We start from the raw sequence: 11,095 nt of genomic DNA, 5'->3' as shown, positions 1-11,095 counted from the left end.
TTCCATCAGAACAACAAAACCAAATCCTCAGCTACCAGCCAGAATTTCAGGTATCTCCATTTCTCTAAGAATTATGATGACTGTTGGTATGTTTTGCAATGCTTAAGGGTAGCAGTTTAATGCAAGATAAAGTTTTCGAACTAGTCAACTAAAAGAATAAACCTATCCTTTAAACCGTTGACACTGACTGCAGATCTACAATCATTAACACAAAACACAAGCTGGAAAAATGTGAACCTCTGTGAGACGGGATGGATAGAAACGTGCTTATTTATTTATTTATATATTTTAAGCATTCTGGAATGCATTAACATGCAAGTGAGTTTGAAAATACCTAGTTTCAACTTTTTCTTATGATTCCAAAAGCTTTCCGTCAGAAATAAATGCCAGTACTCATGGAATAATCCAAAATTACACAACTGTATTATTTTAATTTTGTTTCATTTCCATGGAAAAAAATACCCTTTAAAAGTTAATGCTAAAGCTTTATTGGCACTGACTTGCCACTTTCCAGTACCAAAACTGGAATACATCATTTTGGACCATGCCATTTAAGGATGCAGAAACCTTTTACATATTGCAATATACGTCAATATTTATTAATTAATACTGCAGTTCTGAGACACAGTAGCAAATTCACAAATTCAAAAATAGCATAAAGAATTATTTCAGATAATCAAGATATTTATTATTGAAATGTGCATGTCTAAAAATAAATATTACCTAAAACCATGAATCTCGTCTTAATCTGATGGATGCTCAGGGCAAGATCTATTTACTTCAAACCATTCATCTATGCAGCTGTTGGATGCAAGACAAAAATTAAAACAATTGAGTATCTCAGTAACATTTAGCAGTAAGATATGAATATAAATTGGTTTCTCATAATTTCAATGACTAGTAGGATTTTATATTATACAAAGAAATATATGTATACACACACATCATTGGAAAATTTAATAACCCCAAACCACAGTAATGTTTGGATATCAAACACTTGAAAAACTATATTTCTGAAGTGTTAAAATTTTCTAAGCAAGCATTTTACAAGTTACTATCCGGCTTTTATACACAGGTTACTTCACTACTAACGCTATCATCTTGCTTATATCATTCACTGACATTTTACGTCCTGTAGTTACAGACACTTGTGAAAACAAATATGAAACAGGTTTAAAAAGTGTTCTCCCCTCTCCCCGCCAAGTCTATTAGTATTTGACAAAACTTACAGTACGCACAACCTAAGCTCCCTAGCCATGATGTGCACTCCTTCCCCATACAGGTGATTTTGCCTTATTTTTCCTGTGGGCTTTTCATGCAAGCATGAGAAGACTATAGTAGGGAAAACTGACTTCAAATACATTGGTGGAGATGCAGAAAGATACCATTTTAAAAACATCTTTAGGGTTGCTGCCGTTGTTTCTTTGTTGTTTGTTTGTTTTTTAAATGTAAAAAGCAACTAAGTTTTAGTGCTCCTTTAAGCAGCCCTTAGAGGAGTTACCCAATAAATGCAACCGTCTGGAATTTTATGCATCCTAAGGAATACTTGCCCTTTATGATATATGCAGAGGCAAGGCAGCCGTGCTATAGTATCTCCTTGCTGCAGCTCTTCCAGGCATATTGCACACTCCCCAGCATCTTTACTCAGCACATCCTCTGAAGAAAGAGCACAAGGTTAAATGGTTAAAAAGCAGGCTACTACAAGAAAAATGTTCTTTATTCAGAACATCAAGGACAGCTACAGAAGATACTGCTTGTCCTGCAGAAAGCCCTGTCAAGGTGAGGATCAGTCACGCACCAGCTGACTGAAGATTCCTGATGAGAGACCTCTTGGCAGCTCAAATTAAAATATGGTTATGATTCAGTTTCTTGCCTGAACAACACTGCTGTAGCTCAAAATGAAGTCCTGTAGGAAGACACCCATGTGGAGAAGAGGGGTAGCCATAATCAACAGCTAGTATCCCTTTGGAGTTTATACTCTCCCAGCTGAACCATACTCCACCACACAGGCTGCTCTGATCTGACCTCAGAAACCTGCACTCTGAACCACGCAGCCACAGCAGACACACACTGTGCTGATGACCCCAAGAGCTAAGATTGGAGAAGTTGGGTTCTTCATACAGATGGTACGTAATGCCTCCGGGGCTTTGAGGATTCATGCTGGGTGGGTTTTTCCTAGCTGTACCTTCTTCCCCGTGCTCGGTTTTCACTATGTAGGTTAGGTTCAAGCCTGAACATAACATTTCTCTGGACATAACACTGCAGGTAATTAACTAGGTAAAGATCTTCTTAACTTCTAAACACTTAGCCTATTATTTGCTTTTTCTACTCTCCTACTCATCTCTCTTCTATACATCTGGCTTTCTTTTACCAGCCTTGCCAGTACTCATATTTCACACCTTCAACCTCCCTCTTCTCACCATGTCAGCATGTTCTACCACATCCCATCCACCTTTTCCTAAGTGTAAAGTATGCAACTGTTATCAATAGGAGTGGGAGTTTTCCATCAGGGAAAGATCAGCACTGTATAGCTCTAACTCTCCCTAAATTCCTGGAGATACTGAATTTTCTGCAGCATTACCAAGTCCCATAACAAAGGAGGACAAAGTAATGTTACTAGGAATGCACAAGAGGTGGCTTTCACACAGAAGTTTCTGGGGAAATACATTATTTTTAATAAAAACCTTCTCTCTTGGATACTTCTCTTAGCCAGAATGTGGGATGCAGAATTCAGTCCTAGCACAAAGCAAAACAGGAGATCATGTAAGGCCCCATTTGCCACAAGTAGGTTAAAAGTCCCAGTTCGATGTGACCTCACACAGTGCACAGAGCATTCCCAACAAGGGACCATGTAGCAATGAAGGTGGCAAACTCTGGCAGATCAGAAAGGTGCACGCTTGGCTAAGTAAAGTCCGCATGTTCAAATTTCCACAGTTTCGTGAGAAAAGCTTCCCCTTTTTAACCAAAAGGAGCCTAAAGGGACTGTTTATGGAGGATACAGTTCCCAGGTTTGACTGAGAAACCACCAGCTCTATGCTCTTCTCTCCAGTGGCTCCAATACTCATCACTATGGCATTCCAAACACACAGAAAATGACAAGGAGACAACTAAAAAAGCTCTCATGGCACCAAAAAGTGAAATTAAATTAGGTCTACCTTGTTTTGCTTAGAATGACAGCAAGCTGTCTTGCAGGTGCTTGGGTTTCTAAAACAGTGCTTATTTCAGTCTCTGCTATATTCATTGGTTATGCTAAAAATACTGTAATGTCACGTGTGTAGCATCTTCATAAGGCTATGTGAAGAATATCTAACATGACGTGAACTGTTACAAAGAAAAATATTTTTTAAAGAAAAACACCAATATATATCTACCACAATGAAGAAAATAAAAAAAATGTATTTTACACACAGTAACTTTATTGGTAGGCATTGTATTAAAAAATTGTTTCTGTTGTTCTATCAGAAGCTGTAAACTTCCAAGAACATCAGAGGTACCTAAGAGACAAAGCAATTTAAACAATACAAAAGATCTTAAGAACTCTTCTTATCTGTCATTACAAAATCCTGACACTAAGAACTTGCCCAGAAGAGGGTGCTAAGGATAAATTCTTCCTTGAGGTTGTTGGTTTGCGTTTGTTTTGGCTTTTTCAATAAAAAGATACTACCCTCCCAGACCATGTCTTTGCACAAGTACTTTGCCAAAAGTCCTATGAGCAGATCTACGCTCTTCCCACAGTTAGGTTGCAGGAAGAAGCGCCATTAGAAATTCAAGCATGTATCATATACACAGAGCATGCTTAATAAAAGTCATTTTTTCCATGAAGTCACTCTATCAGATCAGCAGCTGGTATCCAAAACAAAATGGCACTAAGATACCTCCAGCGAATTAAACCCCAGCCTCCCTCCCTCAGCACTCTCAAGAGGGAAGCATTTAGTCAAGCTTTTGTGACAAAAATTAAAATGCCGTCCAATAAAAATAAAATTTATAAAAGAAAACATTCCTGTGAACTGCTTTCTCATCATTCCCTCTTGTACATCTAGCTTATTGTTCACTCCCAAGACTGAACAACGCCTGGGTCTGAACTCCCACTGAGCAATTTAACAAGGTTCTGCACCTTTTGGCTAACATTAGGGCAAGATGCCAATTTAAACATTTGTATCTCCCACCAGCCCTGGCATAAGTGTCTGAGACTCCTCTTCTTCCCTCCAGTACTCCCATACTCTCCCCAACTACCATTAGTCTCCCTCTTGCCAATACCAGCCCTACTGCACAAGTCCCAGGCAAACAGCTTGCCACCCTCCCTGGCTTCACCCCAGGCTGAGCCACCGGGAACACATCAGGCTTTGCCTAGTCATGCCAGAGGGAGCTGGTGTGAACACTGACGACAGCTGGCATGGACGGGGCCTCAGAAACACCGTGGAGTTCTGCCACCCCTGCAGAAGAGAGTTTGTTAGCAGATTTCAGTGCTCCTCTTCCTCCGAAATGACGAGGACTTGGCATTCCCTACTTCTTATGTTAACCTTCCGAATCCTACCAAGCTCTTGTGCAAGAGAAAAACATAAATACTGAAGGAATTAGTACAAAATACCCAACTGCTATAAATGCCCATGTGCAATTTGGCACTGCATGTTAACAGACTCCAAACCTATGTAATTATGCTCATAATTGATTACACATGTAGAGCAACAACAGCAAAACCAAATCCTTCTTGGACCTATGACACTTTCGGTCTGACTCCTGTTTTGGGTTTGTGTGGCAGGGTTTTGGGAGCATGGGAGGGCTGAAGGGGTGGCTCCTGTGAGAAGCTGCTAGAAGCTTCCCCGGCTCCAAGTCAGACCCCCCCTGGCCCAGGCTGAGCCCATCAGTGATGGTGGTAGCACCTCTGGGATAAAATATTTAAGAAGGGAAACCTGCAGCATAGAGGGGAGTGGGATGTGAGAAACCCCTGTGCAGACAGCAAGGGCAGTGAAAGAAGGAGGGGAGGAGGAGGGGATGCCCCTGCAGCCCGTGGTGAGACGGCAGGCTGTCCCCCCCAGCCTGTGGAGGGGAGTGGGGGAGCAGATGCCCACCTGCAGCCCGGGGAGGACCCCACACCAGCGCAGGGGGGTGCCCCCAAAGATGGCCGTGACTCCGCGGGAAAGCCCACACTGGAGCAGTCTGTGCCTGAAGGACGGCAGCCCATGGGAGGGACCCACACTGGAGCAGTTCGTGAAGGATTGCAGCCTGTGGGAAGGGCTCACACTAGAGAAGTTCATGGAGGACTGTCTCCCATGGGAGGGTCCCCACGCTGGAGCAGGGAAGAGTGAGGAGTCCTCCCCCTGAGGAGGAAGGAGCAGCAGAGACAAGGTGTGTGATGAACTGACCCCAACCCCCATTCCCCACCACCCTGCACTGCTGGGGGGGAGGAGGGAGAGAAAACCGGGAGCAGAGTTGAGCTGGGAATGAGGGAGGGGTGGGGGAAGGTGTTTTAAGATTTGGGTTTATTTCTCACTATCCTTGTTTTGATTTGAGTGGTAGTAAATTAAATTGATTTTGTTTTTTTATCCAAGTTGAGCCTGTCTTTTGCCTGTGACCATAAGTGGTGAGTGATCCCTCCCTATCCTTGTCTTGACCCACGAGCTTTTCTTTATATTTTCTCCTCCCCATCCCACCAGGGCCAGGGTGATGGGGAGGAGTGAGCAACCAGCTTCGTGCTGGGCTTAAACCACAACACTCCCTTTTGACCATTTTAGGTGATTTGCACCATCAATCCCAGATAAAGAAAAAGGAGTGAAAAAACCTGTTAGACCTGGATCCGGTCAGAATTTGTTCTCTACTCGTTTCATACAGCACTCTCCTGTACCAACACTGGCTTATACCAGATGGAAGTCAGTTTAAGGGCCATTTAACACTGACTTTGAAATGTATGTGTTACGGAAAAATGTGTAAATCATTTTGCACAGAACCACTGCAGTCCAAACAATTTTTTTGTTTTCATATTTTCCTGCAGTGGAGTGATTCAGCAGATACATATTATTATTCTTATTTTTCTCTTTTCTCTTAAAAAAAAAAGAACAGTTTGAGATTTCATCAATGTTATGATTAAAACATTTATATGAGTGTACTACCTAAATGAAAGTGGGAAGAGGAAATAAGCAGAGGCCACATTTTTCCATTTCGCCCACACGTGGGTGCATACACAAACACTCACCACACCCCCACATCCATCTGTCTTGCACCAAATAGGAGGTAAACACTCCTCCACTTTCCCAGCCATTTGAACAAGTACTCACTAGCCAAAGACTGGTGTCAAAGATGAAATCTGCCAAAAGAGCATAGTATTTCCTTCCTGTGTCTGCTCACATACTTCTTCCTCCTCTATCCCTGGTTAATCCTACTACTGTTTTAACTTGGTTGTCAGTAATTTTTCCTCCTAAAATTCTGCTTTTTTCTTAACTAATGAATTCTACTCCGCTCCTGCATTTATAGCAAAATAGGTAGTACTGAATTAAAATACAATCATCCTGGCAATTTTGCACATACTTTACCAATTTAAAACTTCTTCTAGAACTTTTGAAAAATATATCCAACAACTATCAAAGCCACCAACTCAGCCATGGTTAAAATCATAGGCAACACCTGTGATGAAACAGCCTGTCTTTAAACTGAAGATTGCAGAAGCACATGCAATACATACCTTATCAATTAAGTCATTAAAATCTGTGCTACTGCTTTTTGTTTTTCTGTTTAAAACACAGGTAGATGTAGCCCTAGGCTCAGGAAAACCCAAGTCACAAATCACAGAGACGGCAATAGTATTTTGGGAAGATATCACTTTATAGCTGGAGCATTTTATTTCTCTTTAGGCATTCACTGGAAACAGAACACCAAGTTAGAAAGACCTTTGATCTAATCCACATGACAATTTTTCAAAATATCTATATTTCGTCTAAAACTTGAAAGCTTAAGTGTCTGTGGAAGCTGCCACTGCAGCCAGCTTAACAGTGAAGGACACCACAAAAGTGCACCCTTTCAGGAATATGACTGAAACTTAATCAGAACATACCTTCTGAACAGTATCTTATCAGCACTAAAATTGGTAAAACAAGAGCCATAAGAGGTTAAAAAATACTGGTGAAACTTCATTAAATAGTACATATTACTATATATCTGTTACACATTCATTAATTTTTGTTGCTGATTACTAAAAATTCTCTCAGTTAAGTACTAGAGAGTGTTTTTGTTTTTAAATGGAGTACAACAAGCTCTAGACATCTAGAAGCCAACATATTTCTTCACACTGTGGTGGGTTGACCCTGGCTGGACGCCAGGTGCCCACCAAAGCCATTCCATCACTCCCCCTCCTCAGCTGGACAGGGGAGAAAAAAATATAACAAAGGGCTGGTGGGTCAAGATAAGGACAGGAGAGATCACTCACCAATTACCATCACAGGCAAAACAGACTCAGCTTGGGGAAAATTAACTCAATTTATTAAAAATCAACCAGAGGAGGGTAATGAGAAATAAAACCAAATCTCAGAACACCTTCCCTCCACCCCTCCCTTCTTCCCAGGCACAACTTCACTCCCAGATTCTCTACCAACCCCCCCCCCAGCGGCGCAGGGAGATGTGGAATGGGGTTTACAGTCAGTTCATCACACATTATTTTCTGCCGCTTCATCATCCTCAGGGGCAGGACTCATCACACTCTTCCCCTGCTCCATGAACTTCTCCAACGTGGGTCCTTCCCACAGGCTGCAGTTCTTCACGAACTGCTCCAGCATGGGTCCCTTCCATGGCATGCAGTCCTTCAGGAGCACACTGCTCCAGCATGGGTCCCCCATGGGGTCACGAGTCCTGCCAGAAAACCTGCTCCAGCGTGGGCTCCTCTCTCCACGGGGCCACAGGTCCTGCCAGAAGCCTGCTCCAGCACAGGCTTCCCACAGGGTCGCAGCCTCCTGCAGGCACCCACCTGCTCTGGCATGGGGTCTTCCATGGGCTGCAGGTGGATATCTGCTCCACCGTGGACCTCCATGGGCTGCAGGGGGACAGCCTGCCTCACCATGGTCTTCACCAGGGGCTGCAGGGGAATCTCTGCTCCGGCGCCTGGAGCATCTCCTCCCCCTCCTTCTTCACTGACCTGGGTGTCTGCAGGGCTGTTTCTCTTACATGTTCTCACTCCTCTCTCCGGCTGCCATTTCTGTCTGTCCCAACTTTTTTTCCCTTCCTAAAATTGTTATCACAGAGGCGTTACCACTATCACTGATTGGCTCGGCCTTGGCCAGTGGCAGGTCCGTCGTAGAGCCGGCTGGTATTGGCTCTGTCGGACATAGGGGAAGCTTCCAGCCGCTTCTTACAGAAGCCACCCCTGTAACCCCCCCCCCGCTACCAAAACCTTGCCACGCAAAGCCAATACACACATGTATCGCATGAATTCATCCACTTTGCAGAATTTATTCTATACTTTTACTGGTATCACCTTCTGGGACGATCCAAAGTTTTTCCTTACACTGTTACAAAAACAAGTAGACAAGAAGGACCTGCATGTTCCACAGGTAACTTATTCAGTAGCAGCAAGTATGTGCGTATGTGATCAACATACTCTTATCAAATGTTACTGACTTGATTTACTAAATCTTTCCAGTTTTGGCCGCATCTGTTTTTCTCCCTCTCCATTCCTTTCCAACTATTTCCTACTATGCTTTTGTCTTCTTCACACCCATTTTTCCCAAAATACCATTCTCTCTAGATCTACTTTTTCTACCACTCCTCCTAACCCCCATCATCTCATTTCATTTACTGTTGCAATGCAGGCATTGGAGAAAGGAGGAAGAGATTAACATTATTAGCCACTATCTGATACAAGTAATATGGACAGCCTTCTTATTTGGGGTTAATATCCTTGGGAGAAGTAGATATTGGAATGGAAGAAAAAGGGACCATTATGCAGGGTGTGCTTCTCTCATGTAGCTCAGTAACTGTCTCTGCAACCTGGTGCTGGCTGCAAGCAAAACCTTTCTCTCCTACTCCATCCTAAGCACTAGGAGAGCAAGCAGTTTCTTTGGCATTCCACCTGTTTTTCAGTATTCTGGCTGCCACAAAAGGAACATCCTTGATTCAGCATGCTGCAGCTAGGGATCATTCTTTGATGACCAGTTCAGCCCTCCGCGGCTGCTCAGAAATTGAGGCAGAAATACACTGAAAGAGAACTGATTCGTTAGTGCTCAGAGGCCTCAATATCAGGAGGAAGATCATTCAGTTGTCACTGCAGAAGATGCTTATTTTGCCACTCAGAGCTTTCCAACCTACAGGGTCTATCAGCAGATTGAGCAAGGCAGAGCTAAAGCCATTAGCTTGGTTCACCTATGAAGACTTCGCCTTCACAGCCAGAAGCTAAAATTGCACTGCCCTCAGTGAGGAACATACCTTCTGAAGAAGCAGTGGGTTTCTGACCAGAAACATATCTTATTGCTCTAATACAAGCAACCTCCTCTAGATCAGATGCAAAAGGGAAGATTTTTAACATCTAGTGTTTTTACCTGAACCACAGCTAAGTGGTTTTCAGGATTCACAATACAAGAAAGTTGAGCATCTGAATATTCAGAATTCAGCTCTCCTGACTAACTTCAATCCAAAGTCCCTTTTATACTGCTGAAAAAAACTAATATCTGTATGCTAATCAAACAAGCACATGTCACAACTTTTCGCACACTTCCGACAGGCACAATAACCCCAAACACCATTGCACGACTTGCGTGGTAATACCTAGAACTTAAGCAATCTAAAAACACCTTTCCCACCACAATACATAAAAACATAACCTCTCTAAAGCAAACTAACCAGCTACAACAAATGTGATGCTTCCTCAAATAATGACAAAGCATTTGATGAATTGGGGGCGGTGGTGTTTGGCATCTCACTCTTCACCCCTTGCAACACAACACAGCAGCCTGTTACAATTTCCTATTCAAAGTCCAAGCAGTATCCTTGTTTTCCCCTTCCCTCTCACCTTGCTCAGTGTTGGTCCAAGACTGAGATATCTATATACAAACAGATACCCATCATGAAAGACTTCCTGCACAAACATTACCTACAGTCTTTGGTGCTCCCTCCTCTTAAAACACAAAGGTAAAGGAGAGGGAGCTCACAAAACAAAGTGAAAGTCGCACAGGAAAAATACTGGCAGAATAAGGCCTAAGTGGCAATACTTGTATCGCAACACTGGGCTGCAGAAGTTTCATTGTTTCTCAGCTAACCCAACATTTGAAGAACTGGATTTAGATTTTTGTGGGACATTCTCAGCTTTCAGAAGCTAATTCTGAGAAATAGCTAGAAGCTTCCTGTTCAGATAGATAATGATCAGGTGTATGGTAGAGAAAAAACACTCGCTTTTTGTTGAATAAAGGTAAAAACTGAAATAGTAGTGATACAAATACATTTTAGGGAGCAGGATGAGTATAAAAGCCTGTATAGTCCTAGCTACCTGGATACCGTTCTAATTAGGTAAACTAAACAATGCAGAGGAGAGAGGGATTTGTGCACTGAGGGAAACAGTTCTTTTGTAAAGAGGTCTGCTTCAGTAGCCACAATGGACATCTATCTGCAACTTTAAGATACATGGTGTTAATACAAGCTACAGTTCTGCAAAAAAAAAAAAAAAAAAAAAAATTAAATCCCAAGTTTAAGTAACACAGCTTTCTTACAATGACCAATTAAGACACCTTGCTTATAGACAAAGTCAAGTTTGCATCCCAGGACTCCCAGGGAAGAGCTAGGCTTTGAAAAAAAGGCTAAGTAACCTCAGAAATAAAGCTCTTCACTTCTGAGCAACAATATCCATAGCCACTCGTATGCTATAGTGATCAGTGTACCAACTTTCTCAGTCTGTATTTATACTTCTGGTAGACAGCATTGGGGTGAAATATGTACTCATACAAGATAAATTTTATCAACCCAATTGGACATGAAACATCTTGTGCTGCTGTCTTGAGATTTATTGCCAGAGTGACTATGCGTTTCCACAGTGATTCAAGATTTGCTCTCGATACAGAGACAATTATCTGATTAACTCTGAAACTTCTGCTTAGGCTACAGTCTTTCCAACTTGTTTAATCAG

The 11,095-nt window shown here is 42.4% G+C and overlaps 2 protein-coding genes across 2 annotated transcripts in view; both read right to left on the bottom strand.

Moving 5' to 3' along the window:
- Positions 1-11,095, bottom strand: part of EAF1 (ELL associated factor 1) — a 172,655-nt gene that overhangs the window by 6,983 nt on the left and 154,577 nt on the right. The window lies entirely within an intron of this gene.
- ZNRF2 (zinc and ring finger 2) overlaps positions 1-11,095 on the bottom strand; it is a 64,493-nt gene that overhangs the window by 6,983 nt on the left and 46,415 nt on the right. The window contains exons 3-4 of the mRNA XM_069770351.1: positions 1,551-1,656; positions 724-801 (exon numbers count right to left, since the gene is read on the bottom strand). Of these exons, the coding sequence (XP_069626452.1) occupies positions 744-801; positions 1,551-1,656 (164 nt within the window). The 3' untranslated portion in view covers positions 724-743. The remainder of the gene's footprint in view (positions 1-723; positions 802-1,550; positions 1,657-11,095) is intronic.

The sequence above is a fragment of the Haliaeetus albicilla genome, chromosome 2, assembly GCF_947461875.1.
Source record: "Haliaeetus albicilla chromosome 2, bHalAlb1.1, whole genome shotgun sequence".
NCBI classification, from domain to species: Eukaryota; Metazoa; Chordata; class Aves; order Accipitriformes; family Accipitridae; genus Haliaeetus; species Haliaeetus albicilla.
This window is presented reverse-complemented; position numbering and strand designations above follow the sequence as displayed.